General features: G+C 45.3%; 1 protein-coding gene across 1 annotated transcript in view; it reads right to left on the minus strand.

Moving 5' to 3' along the window:
* The window catches only part of LOC119461738 (uncharacterized), a 48554-nt gene that overhangs the window by 17688 nt on the left and 12403 nt on the right, over positions 1-18463 (minus strand). Inside the window, exons 4-6 of the mRNA XM_037723112.2 lie at positions 16469-16607; positions 10825-10979; positions 914-1088 (exon numbers count right to left, since the gene is read on the minus strand). Coding sequence (XP_037579040.1) covers positions 914-1088; positions 10825-10979; positions 16469-16607 — 469 coding nt within the window. The remainder of the gene's footprint in view (positions 1-913; positions 1089-10824; positions 10980-16468; positions 16608-18463) is intronic.

Consider the following 18463-nt stretch of genomic DNA (forward strand, 5'->3'; position numbering starts at 1 on the left):
AGACTTCGTCCTGCAGTGGACATAGATATAGGCTGATGATCAAGATGAAGCACTACCACGTCATCCCCAGCATTTTCCGGAATTTATTAATTATTTATCGATTCTAGATTAGCTATTGATTGGCTATCGATTGGCTATCTATGACTGACTAAACTTAAGTAATCGCAACCATGCTTAGCTGGACTTAACCAGGCTCAGCTTCACAGGGGTATTTGCCATTGCGCTTGGACCCTTCCTGCAGTACCTCCTGGATTGCCCCACAGTTTTCTGTCTACCACAAACAGATTGCGCTAGGCATAAACAGCCCCGCTGTTAAAAAGATTTTATGCTGAGCGTTTTCTGTATTAAGCACTTTCTTATCAGTATTATAAATACTTATCCTTATTTTATGTCGACCGCAGATAAAGACCACTCTTAACGATTTCTCATTACGCCTGCATTGTGTCCGCGATTCGGTTCTGGAATATTCCGTATTCAATAATTGCAATATTCCCCTAATACGCGTGCACAGACGCTACTCTGACACATCACTGGAGGGGGGGGGGGGTATTCTTTTTTTTGTTGTTGTTGCATATAGGTGTATGTACCTGTTTCTCTCTTGTTCAGCATTTATATTTACAATCGTTATTCACATGTTTATACATTCTTGAGTTACGCGTTATGGTATAACATTCACCTTAGCGCATGTTCATTCAGCATGTTCCCGATGTTATTTAGAGTGCACATTGCATTGCGTTAAGGTCCTCTGTCAGATGCAGGTGTGCGCTTTTACACTTTCGACCTTAGTTTTCTTTGTTGATATTGAAAAGAAAAGTAGAAATATGAATAAACTGAAAGTGAAATGTGAGCCAGCTCAATTTGCGTTTCTTTGTAACCAGTGCTGTGTTCCGCATACATCGATACCCCCTCTTACCTGCAAAAGGTCTCGTCGTAGTCCATGGGTTGGGTGCGTACTTTCTCGAGGAGCTCGTTGGCGACAGTATTGGGGCTGAGGATTTCGCGCAGGCAAGCCGTCACGTGCGTCATCCGGGTCTCGCAGTCGCTGCTGCCCGAGGATGACGGCGCCTGTGGCGTGGGAGGCTGGTCACCTGCACCGTACCGTCCGCTGCTTTTACAATTTTTGAGTGTAAGCTCCGACAAGAGCATGTAACAAGTAAATAAATTTGCTAGGGATATATGTAGGTATTGCTCGCAGTTCGCAATGTGTTACTGAATAAAATCGTTGCCGATTGTATGTGATTGGCAGCTTTAGTGTGACGGACAGTCAAGGGAGAACTGCGGCACAAGCCTCTGCAATATCCACATCATGATGAAAACGGAATGTTAACGTTTCTCTCAACACAGAAAGCATCGTTATATTTAGAAGCGTAGACCATCGTTAACGTAAACGAGTGGTGGAGTACTTTCTACTCATATTTTGAAAAGGTTGTGCAGTCAGAAAAGCATAGCAAAATCATCGCCATCTTCATCAGCCAATTTTGAGGTCCTCTGCAGCGGTAAGGCCTCTGACAGCAATCTCCAATTTACCCGTCTTGCGTTTGCTGAGTCTAACCTCCAAAAGAATACGAACTGTTAACACTTGCTCTAGCAATTGCTAACATTTTTCGAAATGCTTATAGAGTCGCAGCACCTTAACGCCTTAGCACCTATGCATAAATGCTCTCATTTTAAAAATTATGTATTGTCACTTCAGATGTAACAACATCCACTAGTACTTTCTACTTTCTGTATTCTATAGCACGCTGATATAATAACCACAAAATGTCAGAATAATATTGGGCTCCTAAGCTTTTGCTGACTTTTGTCAGCAGATTATCAGAAAAGAGCAAGAAAAGCTTATTAAGGCTTGGTGTGCATTATATCTGGCGCATTCATTATCAAATACGTACATAGTATCATTTATAACAAAACAGCAATTTTGCCGCAATACTCCTCTGTTGCTTACTTTTCTTGATTCTTTTAGTCTAACATGGCTTTTTTTATCTGTTATGAATACGCTTTCCCGCTTCTTTCAGGTAAATTTCTGGAATAGCTACAAATTACTGTATCATAAGTTTCCTTGGCCATGTAGCTATACAACAAAAGACATACTAGGTGAATTTTTAATCGTGTGGTTAAGGGCACATATTGCAATTTAGAAGCTGAGGCCGGAAAGTGGTAACTTTATGCCTGCTCATGAAAAATCTAAAGAATAACACTATGTTCGAGATTACCGTCCGAGAATTTCATAACAAAATTTATATCAGCGCTATAGTCAAGAACATTTCGAACTGTTAGAGAAAGGTATTTAGGATTTTAGGTTTTACGAACCCGGTGAACACCAATGTGTCTCTTAGTGCCTATTATGGGAGAATAATCCAAATTGGCGCCAGACTTATAATTTCTGCTAAGCTGACATGGCTTCGCTACTGCTTGGATTCAATTCCATAATTTCTACATATTTTACAGGGTGAATAACTCAATAGTTATTCGGAAAATCTTATTAGCAGCCTTGACATTGCGATTGGTAGTGAAAGTAACATTCGCTTTTTCAAGTAGCCTAACCGAACAAACTGAATTAAGCATATGATTCATGCCACTATGAAAAACATTTTCGGACTAAGAAAACGCCCCGTATATACCCTGTATAAAACATTTTCGTAGCTTGCATGGGAGGCGCAATGCTAAAGAGACAGCGGAGCTGATGGGCAGGTAGCTAGCCTCGGCTTTTGGGCTATGCTAAGCACTACCAAGTCATCTCCAGCATTTTCCGGAATTTATTCACTATTTATCTCTCAAAGACGAAGACGAAGTGTCTGCTTGGCAGAACGTTGTTTAAGTATCTCTTGCCATTTTGTGGAATTATACGTGTACCTCTGAGAAGTCGATTCTTTGTTCGTCGGCGATGGACGCGGACCAACCCGGACGTCTGCCAGATTCGGCGACGTCAGCGGTGGCCGCGTCAAGAAAGCGGACTGGCCCTCACAGCGTCTCTGACAGCGATGACACCCATATCTACTCAATGAGCAGCGAGGAGGCCTCCGACGGCGACGACTTCGAACTTGTTATGAGCCGTAGGGCGAAGAGACGCAACAACAGGACCTCTTCGTCCTCGAGCACATTGAATGAAAGACCACAGCAGAGGCCTGCACACCAAGACCATCCTCTTCGTTCCTGTTGTACCCAACGGGAACATGAAACGCCTCAACAGGCAAACTGTTTCGGTGCTGCTAGAGGCAGTGGTGCCGAATGAAATTATCGACATCAGAGTAAACACGCGCAAGAACGTCCTGGCGATCGACGTTACGCATGCAGCCGCACTGAATACCCTGCGCAACGTCACCGACCTGGATGGAATGAAGGTCCGTTCCCACATCCCGCTGGGCTCTGACATCGTCACCGGTGTCATCTACGATGTAGATGCCGTGATTCCCAGCTCCGACTTGTAAGTTCTTGTGAAACCAGCCAGTGAAGCTGATGTCATCGCGAGTGTTACCCGCCTGGGCAACTCCCACTGTTTGAAGATAGTGTTCAAGGGCGACTCTCTACCTTCATATGTAAAGGTGGGCCACTTTCGACATCCTGTGCGACCTTTCGTACCGAAGCCACTACAATGCCTCAAGTGCATGAAACTGGGTCACGTGAGAAGCGTATGCGAGAATGCAGCAGTGTGTTCTCGCTGCGCTGAAACGCACTCCGCGGATGATTGCAGGGCCACTGTTCTTAAATGCTCAAATTGTCACGGGCCCCATGAAGCTTCGTCAAAGGATTGCCCAAACATGAAAAGGGAGCTGGCTGTATTAAAACAAATGGGAAGAGACCATTCGTCTCACCGAGAGGCTGCCAAAACCATCAGAAAGCGGCGATATCGTCGCCGACGTTCGTTAAAGAAAGTCAGCGCCTCTACCGCGTCTGTCGCATATCCACCGGTTCCACCTCCTTTGCCGCCCAGACCGGTCACGGCTGATAGGAACCAGAATGCTGGAAAAAGTGAGACTGCGGCTGATGCAGCTTGGCCTAGGTTTCCAACACCACAGCCACCCGCAAAGCCACAGCGCACAACGGCAATCACGAATGCTGAACCTCCCGCCGATAAACTGCCTGAAGAGGACAAACGAGTGATCGCGATGCTTCGATCAATGATGAATGTCATTCGCGTGCTCCTAGGCAAGCTAAAAACGCCGTCTGCTCAAAGTGCACAACAGGTGCTGGATGCTCTAAATCCAGTACTTGCAAGCCTTGAGTAGACACCATGGCTCGTCCAATACTGTCATTTCGCACTGAGGTCAGACAAGCTTCGATTTTACAGTGGAACGACAGAGGCTTGAGGTCCCGCATCTCATCCTTCCGTCCATATATTTTCACAAATCGGATTCCCATAATCGTTATTTGTAAGCCCAAAGCACGTACTCCCATCAAACTGTCAGGGTATGAATCATTTTTATCGTCGACGTGCGAGGAGCGCAGCAAAATTGTCGTTTACATCCGCAAGGATTTTACGTATGCCCACCATGCGGTACAGCCACATGATGACAATCAGTATGTCTGCCTACGTGTAAGAAAGAAACACGTGTCATTCACACTCATTGGTGTCTACTTATCGCCGTCAGGACGACTTGAATGCGACAGACTGCGAGACATATTGTTACATACCAGTGGTCCTTGGATTATAACGGGCGATTTCAACGCACATCACTTACTCTGGGGTAGCTCGGCAATCAATTCCAGAGGCAGGAGTCTGGTGTCATTCGCCAATGATCACGACGTTTGTGTGATGAATGATGGCAGTCCTACATACCTGCGAGGCCTCAAGTACAGCAGTTGCCTGGATTTGACTTTGGTATCACGATGCTTCAGCTCACAAGTACAGTGGTTTTCAGACATAGAAACGCATGGAAGTGACCATATTCCCACTTACTTAAGATAAGCGGGCTGAACAATTCCTCCTCGTCGAATGCAGTACAACGTATCGATTGGACTAAGTTTAAGTTACATATGGAAAATGCATGCAGAGAAGACCTGGGCCATAGCCTAGATGATACCATCTCAGAGGAAATGAGAGAAGCTTCATGCCTCCTAATGATGACAGCGAACTGTTCCCAATTTGACGTAGAACTGGAGTGGCTAACGGCACTTCGACGACGAGCTGAAATGAGGTACAGGCGCATGAAGGCAGTTTGTGACCTGAGAATGGCACTAAGAACACAGAAGAAAATCCAGCGCCGTTTGGACAAATTGCAGGAACAGCGTTGGAAGTCCTTTTGTGAATCACTGGACCCTCGGAAACCACTTTCATACATCTGGAGGACAGTTCGTGGCCTCCGCTCGTCTCCACAACAGCGACATCCTTTCATGGCATTAGCCCTACATCACTGCCAGACGCAACTTGAGGTGGCAAATGATTTTTGTGCGCAGATCGCTGGCGTGTGTGTCACCCCCAACGCCGAAGATGTTAGTGTCGTCCCTGTGTCTCGCGTCCTAGAAATGGAACTTCCATTTACTATGGAAGAACTTGACGCATCTTTGGCTGCTTCTGGACGTTCATCTTCACCAGGGCCTGACGGCATCACCTATGCAGCTCTTGCCCATCTTGGACGAGAGGCCAGGCAAGAGCTGTTGAATTACTACAACCGCTCATGGCATGACGGAATTGTTCCTCAGCAATGGAAAATAAGTCGGCTTGTACCGCTACTAAAACCAGGAAAGTCGCCTTTAGACCTGACATCATATCGCCCTATTGCCCTGGCAAGTTGCGTAGGAAAAGTAATGGAAAAGATGAACCTTACACGCCTAGAATGGTACCTTGAACGCCACAATATATACCCTGACTCAATGACAGGTTTTCGGCGAGGCAGGTCTTCAATAGACAATGTTATCGACCTGACAACGTACATACAGCAACAAAAATGCCTCAAGCGCATATCAGTGGTGCTCTTTCTTGATGTGAAAGGGGCATATGATAATGTCACACATGAAGCGATCCTTGAGTCATTGGAGCCTGTCGGAATCGGTGGCCGTTTGTTTCAATGGATCAGAGACTATTTGACCAGAAGGTACTTCTATGTGCAGACCGAAAATGGCCCCTCTGCCAACTATTATACCTACGGCGGCGTCCCACAGGGCGGGGTATTGAGCCCTATTCTCTTTAACCTAGCTATGATTGTCCTTGCTGAACTATTACCCAAGACAATACACCTGTCGATCTACGCCGACGATATTTGTCTTTGGTCTTCTGCGGTGACTCGTCTTCAAGTGCGCGCAAGAATTCAGCGGGCAGCCACCCTAACTTGTTTGTATCTCAGAAAACAAGGCCTTACTATGTCCATCAAAAAATGTGCGCTCATTGCGTTTACGCGCAAACCCATGACACCGTACCCTGTTTCTCTCAATGGCCAGGCTATTACATACCAGAAGTCTCACCGCTTCTTAGGTGTGATTATTGACAGGAACCTTTCATGGAGCCCCCACTGCATCTACCTGAAGCGGAGACTAATTTCGATTATACATATAATGAAGTTCCTGTGTGGAAAAACTTGGGGAACGTCGGTGCGGTCCATGCTGCAGCTGTACAGAACACTGTTTCTGGGATTTTTACGATACAGCTTGCCGGTTTTAGCGAACACATGCAAAACAAATATTCGTACCCTCCAAAGTTTGCAAGGCCAGGCTCTGCGGACATGTCTTGGACTTCCACGATGCGCCTCGACTCATGCAACAATCGTGATTGCTAGAGACTACTTGATTACAACATATATTACGGTTGACAACCTCAGAGCACACATTCGACACCTGTGTCGCGTACCTAGTCATCACATTGCTGATTTGCCGGCACAAAGACCTCAGGCCACGTTTTCGAAACTTGTTGCGACACATCGAGGCTGCCTTCCATCGGGATTTACACCAGCAGCAAGACCACTGTCACCCCCGTGGTGTCTACGACAGCCACAAGTACACCTCACGATTCCGGGAATTACGAAAAAGCTCCGTCAATCCACGGTAGCTCTATGACAGTTGACATTGTCATTGCTTAACGATGCATATGAATTAAGAACGCAGGTTTACACCGATGGATCTGTCTCAGCCACCAGCTCCACAGGCGCTTTTATCATCCCGACCTTAAAAGTCACAAGCAAGTTCAAAGTGTCCCACATAACGACTTCTACGGCAACAGAACTTGCCGCCCTACGTACTGCTGTTAATTACATCGCAGAAACACCACCTCGAAAGTGGGTCATTTTTTGTGACTCCAAGGCAGCCCTTCAGAGTCTGCAGTCAGCATTACGACGCAAGACACATGAACAACTGGTGTTTGAGACCAGAAAGGTTCTCCATCGAGCCCTCATGAACGGACATGACATCATCTTTCAATGGCTGCCGGGTCACTGTGGCATCGTCGGTAATGACCTTGCTGATGATGCCGCCTGGTCAGCCCATAAGGAAACCCTAACTGTTCCTATACCCTTATCAAGGACAGACGCAGCGAGGGGTCTTCGTTTACTCGCTCAAACCGAGACAGAAACGTCCATGGAGCAGCCCGATTTTTACGAACTGTCATCTCCACCGGCTGGATCCTACACGGAGGCTACAAATTCCATCAAACTTACCCCGCCGTGATGCAACTTTACTGTGCCGCCTGTGGTTAGGGTGGCTTTTACGAAAGCATACTCATTCCTTCTGGGCATGTCCGACACACCAATCTGTGACTCGTGCAACTGTGAGGAGACGGTGGAACACGTGTTGTGTTTTTGTCATCTTTATGAGACCGAACGCGACATTCTCAGGAGTGTGTTAAACAAACTAGACAGGAGACCGTTTTCAGAGACAGATTCTTGAACCGTGGCCCCACGCGTCGCAGGCTCACAAAGCGACGCGGGTATTGTTAAAATTCATGAAGTCGACTGGCCTCAGTGACCGACTGTGAAGTGTTGGACAACTGCACATGTTCATACTGCGAGTACTTTCTTCCCTCTTTCTCCTTTTTTTTCATCCCTTTAATCCCCTTCCCCTGTGTAGGGTAGCAAACCGGACGAGCGTCTGGTTGACCTCCCTGCCTTTCCTTTCTTCTTTTTCCTCCTCCTTATTTACTATTTATCGCTTATCGACTAGCTATTGATTGGCTATTGATTGGCTATTTCAATGTATTGGCCATGTACTTGGGCTAGGCTAAGCACTACCAAGTCATCCCCAGCATTTTCCGAAATTTATTGATTATTGATCGATTATGGATTAGCTATAGATTGGCTATCGATTGGCGATCGCAGGGTATTGGCCACGTATTTGGACTAGGCTAAGAACCACCAAGTCATCACCAGCATTTTCCGGAATTTACTGATTATTGATCAATTATAAATTAGCTATTGATTGGCTGTCGATTGGCTATCGATGACTAACTAAGCTTAAGTAGTCCCAACCACGCTTAGCTAGACTTAGCCAGGCTAAGTTCGCTAAGCTAGGACTTCGCTAGTTCACAGGGATATGTGCCATTACACTTGGACCTTTTCTGCACTACCTACAGGATCCCCCCACAATTTTCTCTCCACGACAGGCAGATTACGGTCGGCATAAACAGCTCCGCTGTTACAATTGAAAGCCCTTCCCCTGACGAGAAAATGGGGTAAGCCCTGTTTGTGGAAAGACGAGTTGTCGCAGGCGTTCCGATTAGTTGGCCTTAAATTCAGGGTCGGCAGTTCTTCGCTCACCTTTGGCCTCAACATCGCGCTTCCGCACTCGGGGTCCGCGGCGCTTCGCTGACGTTTCGCCTGGGCTTCGCAAGCCTGCCCGCTAGAATCGGACGATAAGATTCGCTTATCTCCATTTTCTCGACAGGGGAAGGGCAGGTAATTTTGTCTCTTTGGGTCCGGCGTGTGACAAGGGTAGTACAAGGGCGCTTTACATGTCCGCGAGCCCACAGGGGTATGTGCCATTGAGCCTGGACCCTTTCTGCACTATCACCAGGATCGGACCACTTTTTAGTGTGACACCACCACCACCGCCGACACTTGTGAGCTTATAAAGCTTCGCTTAAGAAGCATTTCATTTGAGTCACCTGCGTACCTGTTGTGCGAGTGAATTATAAAGGTTCTATCAGCTACGGTGAATCATCACAGGCCAGTTTACTTATTCACATTGCTTCAGCACATGTGGCCAGGTAGTTTTTATTAAATGCGAAGCAGTTCTTGGCGAACATATGCCACTTTGACAGTATCTATCTATCTATCTATCTATCTATCTATCTATCTATCTATCTATCTATCTATCTATCTATCTATCTATCTATCTATCTATCTATCTATCTATCTATCTATCTAGCCGCCTACGTCTTGGTGCTCTCATAGTCATTTCGTACCTTGGTATTTATACAAATTGGCATAGTATGAGAAGAGTGTATTACGAACATAAATGAAAGGTCATGACATTAATATTATGGCATGTGTATCATGTAGGTCATGAAACAGCCGCCTAAAATGACAATGACCCAGCCAAAAAACATTCACACTGAAAAGCCACTGAAATGGGTTCGGACCTGGGTACTAAGTGAAGGAAACACTAAATGATGATGGCAGTAGCCGTAGTCATGAGCATGACTCAGCAAAAAAAAAGCTTAACACTCAAAAACTACTAAAATGAGTTCTGATGTGGTATACTAAGTGAATGAAACACTAAATGATGATTGTAGAGGTCATATTCTTGAGAAAGACTAAGCAAAAATTACAATGACTCAGCAAGAAAAATTTACACTCAAAAACGACTGAAATGGGTTCAGACGTGGGTACCAAGTAAAGGAAACACAAAAGGATGGTGGTAGGAGTCATAGTCATGAACATGACTCTACAAGATTGAAAATGACTCAGCGAGAAAACATTAATGCACAGAACCCACTAAAATGAGTTCGGACGTGGGTACTTAATGAAGGAAAAGGCTAAAGGTTGATAGTCGAAGTCATAATCATGAGCACAGCTAAGGCTTTCGCCTTAAGGAGAGCCTAGCTAAAGGGACTCCTGAGAAACACATGACATGAATGTCATGACATGCGTCTCTTGTAGGCATGAAACAGCTGCCTACGTCTCGGTGCCCTCGTGGTCGTTTCTTTTTTATGAAGCATCTTTTCTTTCTCTCTCCATTTCAAACAGGGGGAAAGTACATGGCGGAATTTTTGCTGAAAATCTGGCGCCGAGATGCTTCTGTTAGGCAAATGGGCAGGATGTGCACACGATGTCAGTTGGACAATGCATGATAAATTATTAGGTACAACTCAAAAATGAGCAATCTGGTTACGATTGAATGTACGAAGCGCCTCAACGTTCACTAGCATGACTACTTGGTATCGCGTTTAAATTGTCTTCTGAAAAAGGCATCGCGTTCTCTGTCCTACGCCGAGATGAGAGCTAAAAATGGACTAAAACAAAAAAAAGAGTGAAAGTATAGTCGATATAGGTGCTCGCACCATTGTTGCACGGGGTGTCGACGATGTCTTAATCCTTGAGCGCAACGTTTTCGAGCAAACAAGCAGGTTATTGAGACCCAGTGCGAATAGGAGGAGAAATGAGCTTTAAAGATAGCATGTCCGAGTTTAGCCTGACTTTTCATTTTGTCGGCAGCTTGACAGACATGCACTGCGCCATTTAGTATATCAGTATATTAAAAAATATATTCCGCACTTTTAATAAGCCGTACACTGCCAGAAGTTATGTTCTACTCATGACAAATTACTGTGCACCTTTTCTACAAGTTGCAATGTGTAAAGGTGGCAATGTTGCCTCCAGTTTAGAAGTGTACACAGACTCGAGAGCGTTGATCGCAAGAAGAAGAAAGTGGGTAGTTCATGCGATCACACTGAACACTGACCACTGTGAGGGCCCTCTGCATCCTTGCTGTCCTGGCAGCCAACGGAGTGAAGCAGGGCGCCCATCACGCCATTGAGGGCTGTCCGTATGGATTCCTTCTGGGTGCAGCCTTCGTAGACGCCTGCCGCGCAGCGTCGTAGCTCCGTCGAAACGGTGCTGGAAACAAACAAAAACAAACATTCGCCGTATCTTCACCGCTACTTCACCAAGATTTGTCCCGGCGACAGCCGTATAGTACATATCGCTAGTCTTTATGAAAAGTGAAATCAGCAAAATAGCATATGTCACTCTACGGTGGCGGCTGTTACAACATATCACTTCTTATTTGAGAAAAACAAATAGAAACTCTACCTTGTAGCGCAGATAGACATCTGCGCAAAAGTAAGGCGTGCGCCTTGTGTCACTAGATAAACACTTCGGCGCCAAGGCGATGCAATTGCAAGATATCCTTGCTTTGCTTTTCTTTGTGCAAACATATTATTTATAATAATATTCATTTACTTGAAAATTCTGCATGCCAATTCGCCCCATGCCTCCAGGGTCAGTGAACATATTATACGTTGATATCAGTTACAAAACACATTGTTGCGTGTGGAAAGACACAAACAAAAGAGTCTACGCTGTATTTACACGGCAGTCAGACCCCACGATAGACACTGGCTCGCGCCAAGAGCCTAGACACTTCATCGTCCTTCACGTGGAGGCTCCTCTCTTCAGCATCTCTCGATGGTAAGGTAATACTATCCCACAGCGACAAAAGCGCCGTCCCGATGATGTGAAGTATCCAAGGCGCGTGGAGGAGTTGTAGGGCTTGAGCCTGGTGACGTGGACATTGTCATGGGTTGCCACAACGGAGCACGTAGTGGGCGTGGCTAGAATGATCTCATAGGTGACATCGGTCAATGGCGGAGCACGCGATAAAGATCTGTGAAACAGCTGGAAAGTAGATTTTCATGAAGGCCAACTTTACGAGAAAGTGACGAAAACAACACGAGAGTGTCGCGCGAAAAAATTGACATCACGGTGACGCCGGTCGTAGCGGTGCTTCTGTTTGTCTTGAGAGAGTGGCAGTATTTAGACAGTTATTACCAGAAGAACGCGCTTAAACATTATAACAAAGAGTTACATAGACGGAGAGAAAACGCACGTCACAGCACAGCAAATACACGTATACCTTGAAAAGCTAGCATTGAAAAGCATTGCTCCCAAGCTTCCTTGGGAGCAATGTCAAGTCAACAAAAGAGCTGATAACAGTATTTCTAGTGTCGAGGCTAAAGCACAGAAGAAATACGCTCTTTATTGGCACAGCTTTAGCAGATGAAATACTGATCAGTCAGAAGGCCCTCCACATGCACGTGCAAGTTTAATTATCGCAACACCAAACACTGGAGCATCGAAAGTTGGCAGATTCGGTACAGTAATATAATTTTGTTGCCGTGCGAAAGGGACGAACACGTAGACGAGATACACAGGACAAGCGCAGTTTGCTGCTGCTGCTGCTGCTGCTGCTGCTGCTGCTGCTGCTGCTGCTGCTGCTGCTGCTGATGATGATGATGATGATGATGAACCTCTATCAAGGCTCGTACCCTTAAGAGGGATAGCCAAGAATCGGGCTGGAGTAAGTGCCAGTAGATACCAAGGATCTACATCTACAAGTATCTCGTCCTGTGTATCTCCTCCACGTCTCCGTCCTTTCGCGTTGCGCTAACATTATTTTACTAAAGGGTCTACATGACATACTCCGTGAGTGCTTGATATCCAGCGTTCAGCACAAACATATGCACTATTCCAGTGCGGGAGACGGTGGGCACCACGTGCCGTAAACGAATTTGTGCGCGGGTAATACAACCTGAAGGGAAAATGCAAAAAAAAAAGTAAATAAGGGCTGTGAGTCGAACACGCCGGGAGTCGCGTAACAGGTAACTTTGCCTTCAATATCTGCGGCCTCGCTTGTTCTCACCGAAAGTTATCATTTCAGATGTCTCCAGAATAGTCGTGTGTGAACAATATTTTTCACACCGAATCAAATACCAATCTAACAGTGCCAGAAAGAATTCAAGAAACTCGAATATTGAATACTTTTGGAGTGGTTATCAAATATGAAAAGCTGGTTTCACCTTTACTCCAGCACTGTTTATATCCTGTTTTAGTAAGGTTTAAAATTTTTGTTATTACATTGCACGTTGTCAAAGCCTCACTTATTAATGGCGCAAATGGCGCAATAGGAACAAATAAGTTCTTTGCTCGCATCCCTGGAACTCTATGGAGAGTGGAAATGACCGTGGTTGAGTCGAGCCAGTAAAATCTGGCTCTCTGAGAGACGTATCCTGCGCCATTACACAACTTTATAACAACTATGATGTTTTATGATGTTTTATAACAACTATGATCATGCGGATGAAATTTGTACTTTTTCTTCAATTTTACGTTTGACTGAACACATTATGATTCTGAAACATTCAAATACTATTGAGAAAATTTTCTTATTTACAAACAGCGACTACATCATTCGAAGACATCTCACAATGATGTCGTCATTATCCTCGCACATAGATGTAGTCAGGTAAATATTCAAGTCAAAAACAATAGCCAAGATAATTTCACATAGAATCAGGGCAACACTTAGTTTCAGTCAACCAAAAAAACTGGCTGGCCTCAGAAAGGGATATTCTACGATGGATCACATCCATGTCGTCAAGCAGGTAATCGAGAAATCTGCAGAGTACAATCAACCTCTCTATATGGCTTTCATAGATTATGAAAAGGCATTCGATTCAGTAGAGATACCAGTAGTCATAGACGCATTGCGCAATGAAGGAGTACAGGAGGAATACGTGAATATCTTCGCAAATATCCACAAAGATTCCACAGCTACCTTGGTTCTCCACAAGAAAAGTAGAAAGTTTCCTATGAAGAAAGGGGTCCGGCATGGAGACACAATCTCCCCAATGCTATTCACTACATGCTTAGAAGAAGTACTCAAGCCATTAGACTGGAAATGCTCAGGAGTGAGGATCAACAGAGAATATCTCAGCAACCTTAGGTTTGCAGATGATATTGTCCTGTTCAGCAACACCGGAGACGATTTACAACAAATGATTAAGGACCTTCACCATGAAAGTGTAAGAGTGGGGTGGAATATTTATATGCTAAAGACAAATATATTGTACTACGGCCTGTCAAGACAACAAGAATTCAGGATCGCCCGTCAGCCTCTAGAGTCTGTACAGGATTACCTTTCCCTACGTGAATTACTCACAGCGGACACTGATCATGGTTAGAAAATTTACAGAATGGGCTGAATGCATACGGGAGGCCTTGCCAAATCCTGACTGGGAGCTTACCACTGTCGTTGAAAAGGAAAGCGTAGAATCATTGCATTCTATCGGTGCTAACATATAGGGCAGAAACTTGTAGGTCAACGACGAAGCTCGAGAAGAAGTTAAGGACCGCACAAAGAGCGCCGGAACGGAAAAATGTTAAGTCTAACATTGAGGGACAGGAAGAGAGCGGTGTGGATCAGAGAACAAACTGGGATAGCCGATATTCTAACGGACATTAAGAGAAAAAAAATGGAGCTGGGCAGGCGAAGTAATGCGTACAGTGGATATGCCGTGGACCATTAGAGTTATAAGATATGTGCCAAGAGAAGAGAATCGCAGTCGAGGACGGCAGAAAACTAGGTGGGGTGATGAAATTAGAAAATTTTGAAGTAGTAATTGTAATCAGCGAGCGCAAGACTCTAGCAATTGGAGATCACAAGGAGAGGCCATCTTCCTGCAGGGGTCATGAAAATAGGCTGCTGCTGCTGCTGATGGTGATGGTGAAATATTTAAGTGAGAGACGGCCAACGTTTTTTCAGAAAGAAGTATTCTAGACCAACTGGCTGACACTACTGAAACGGTAACTTCACTTCGGCAGCAACGATCTAACTTACGCCCTTCCACTACTGCCAAGAGGGGTGCATGTGAAATTTGTGTGGACTCACTTGTGGCACGAGCGCGTGCCGAGCGCGAGCACAAGCGCAAACCGTGGGGCGCCAACGAGTCAACTGCGGAAGACTTGCACTCCATGAAGATGGTTATGCAGCGAAGCTGAAACGTACGGCCCCGGGGTTTACCACTGGGAGAATCCCGAGGGTTCATTAAAGTATTTCTTAATTATGAGGTTACACACACGTTCGGCTACGACGGTGAAAGCGACGTCACGGATGGTATGCCCGCAGTCCGCCGTTGTCGCTTGCATTCCATGTCTCGAGTTTGCTCGGCGGCATGGTTAGCAGCATTCGCCCGCCATTGCCACTTGCAATTCTTTGAAATTAAATTGCTTCAAAATTACACCTGTGTGTTACGTAAGACAATGAATGGCTCATACTCCCTTAATCAATGGCTCACACCCCCATAAACGCGGCCTCAAAATTACGACGACAGAAGATAAGTGAAATTCTACGCTGTAATGATTAGCGGCTACGCAACAAGCTGTGGAAGCAGACGACGACGACTAACGCGGGAGCCGTGGCGCGAGCGCGTGCCGAGCACGAGCACGAGCTTACGAGCCAGCTGCGGAAGAAGACGACCACGCTCGAGCAGCTCTGAGAGGAGCTGGTTTTTTCAGCGTTACATCGCCGGCGCAGGCTAGCGTATACAAGCTTCGCTTGAAAAAACACTGATTCAGAACATCAGCAGAACAAGACATGTGGCCTTTGACATGTGCCAACATCCTTCTCTTACGGCTGGCCGTAATCTCATTCATTACTTATGGAGCAGTTATGAGATACAGATGTCGGTCTTTGAATCAATAAATGTCGTAAGAGCACGTTCACAATCTTGTTGCAGGTCCACAGCTGTTAGGTAGGCATTCGTTAAAAGCGGCCTTCGGCTAAAGCGGTGTTCAAAAAAAAAAAAAAAAAAAAAACAGTCGGCTGTTCTGGGTACGAAGCGAAAAGCATATTTGCGTAGGAAGCTTCACAAAACATTTACAAAAAAAACTCACGATGATATGTTTCATGTCATCATTGTTGCTTGAAAAGAAGAGGAAAAAACCTGGACTAGTTACTAACGGTGAACTTTCGTGGCCTCGAACTTACTCTGTCGTGCTATAGTTGGTAACAACATTCTCAGCAATAAAGAGAAATAGGCGGATGCAAAGCGCGCACAACAGCGCTCCTGAAAAAAAAGTACCACATTTTAATCCGCGGTACTTTAAACAAAGGAAAGAGAAGACAAACATTTTGTTTACAACGGCAAAATAACACCCAAATTACACCACTTAGTGCTAAATTTGGCTTCATTTTCCGCTTTTGTCTACCGCGTTTGGGCAAATGCGAAACTGTCGCATGGAGAAGCTACGCTCATTCAGTATGCGTTCCACGAAACAAAACAAAAAACTTTCAAATATTGTCAGAATGCTTGGTGCAGTAACACGGATGCAAGCGCTTTCGTAGCTTTCGCTTGAATGCCGCATAAAGTCGTTCGCGTGCATTTGTACATGTGGTGATCGTTATTGCGGCCACAACAATTACACGGACACTAGAGGAGCGTTCGCTCCGCCCTTTCCCATTATAGGAAGCGGGGACCAATGACCGTCCTTGTGGTTTGTCACAGCCGAAGAACCAGTCATAGAAACCGAACATGAGCCACTCTCACCTGCACACGCTCTCGTTGCGCTCCGATCGCAGGAATTTCCCGATGCTCTCGTACTGGACCAGAGCCTTGGCCGCGCACTCGACGGCGAAGTTCAGATGGAAGCATTGGCCGTGAGGCGAGTGAGCCGCGGAGAAGATACCTGCGTCGATAAGTAAAAAGAAAATGTTTCACATATGTATGCCGATCTAAAAACTAATACATCACAGACAGCGAAGCTCGATAAGTGGGTTCTTACACCAGTCGGAAGTACAAGGAGTCTGTTTGGAAGTGCTAGGCGTCTCTACATTTGAAGTACTAAGCTACCCGCCGCGGCGGCTTAGTAGCTATGGTGTTGGGCTCCTAAGCACAAGGTCGCGGGATCAAAGTTTAATGGGGGCGAAATTCAATGGGGGTGAAATTCGAAAACACCGGTGTACTTAGATCTAGGTGCACGTTAAAGAGCCCCGGGTGGTGTAAATTATCCCCCCCCCCCCCCCATCTAGGCGCCGCTCATAATCATATCGTGGTTTTGGCACGTAATGTACCAGAATCTCATTTTATTGAAGTATTAGGCTCTATACTTTGGAAGTTCTAGGCGTCCGTACTAGGCTCACGGTCTAGCTCGAAGGCAGCAGTCGTCACTAGTAACAGCCTGCCACAACCGCCATCGAATGCAGCAGCGTTCTAGCACGGTCGCACAGTAACAAAACTCCCCTTAACAACTTCGCTGTAAAATATGCAAATTGTGTTTTATTTCTACGACAATGAAATTTTCAAGCGTGCAAGCACTGCGTTACCCTTCTACCGTTATCGCAACCACGAAAGCTTTCTCCAATTGAGCATGAGCCCACGCAGGTAGGCGGTGACGGTTACCATTACCTACGCTAAAATAGTAACCCTACGCTAAAATGCGCTACTATTAAAATACACGCTCAGCATTCCCTACCTTATAAATGCCCATGTGGATAGCTCCGTATATGAAGGCCATGGTTCTTTCAACTAACAACTAAGAGACTTTTCGGGAAGAGCGCGCGATATGACCCGTTTACCGCCATCGAAAGGCACCTGTCTTTTAAAGTGACGGTGTTAGTGCGACTACAAGTGTTCGAAAACATTTTATGCCAGTTTTCACGGTGTCGAGAGAAAATCTAAGTCACTTATCTAGCTTATGAAATGCGAGACGTGTTGAGGGAAATATGTAGGCAACGTTTGAAATCTGTGAGTCCTTTAAAGGCTATACGGTAAATCCCTAAACTTACATTTCGTGCATCTTCACAGACATTATATGAATGAAACGATAACAAAGTTTCCCGACAAACCTGGGTGAATCAAAAGTGATAACATTTCTATATTTGTAGAGAATAAACCATGACATGGGCGCACGTGTGCCAAAAGATTTATATGTGGGTTCACGAAGGAGGGCTACTTGCACTAATTTAACACTAATATGACTTACGGGGAATCGTGCAATTAAAAAACAATATTTGTAGAACATTACTGATAGCAGCGTTGCAGAACTTTTCAAGCGTAAATTACGAACCTCGTAGGAAGCTTCCCGATGTTCGGAAAAAACTCAACTTCCTAAAACATTCATATACTATAAAAATAGGATATCTCTTGGAGGTTATGTGTAAGCAAAGTTTTAAGAGATTCTGTTAAATATGAAATTTGGAATGCAAGTGCTGTAAAGTGTCATATGATCATATCCGTTATGTTTCCCAGTGCTTCGAGTGAACTCTACATTGCACATAATTCATATCTGATGTAACCTGGGGGTGTATAATGAGCCATGTGTGGCGAAACGTCTACATTTCTGGCTTAATTTGGACCTTTGCCAATTATTTCTTAACGGTCATTTTCTGCTGCTCTTTTTCTCTTGAAGCTTGCAGTAGCACGTGAGCCTGTTAGTAAGTCGTTCTCAGCAAGGCGATTTTCACACAGTGACGCGAACCTATACGACATATGTCGATCGCACTGGAAGCGATAAATTAGCTAAACCGTGTAACCAGACTGGAC

This window comes from Dermacentor silvarum, chromosome 8 (genome assembly GCF_013339745.2).
Source record: "Dermacentor silvarum isolate Dsil-2018 chromosome 8, BIME_Dsil_1.4, whole genome shotgun sequence".
In the NCBI taxonomy this organism is placed as follows: domain Eukaryota; kingdom Metazoa; phylum Arthropoda; class Arachnida; order Ixodida; family Ixodidae; genus Dermacentor; species Dermacentor silvarum.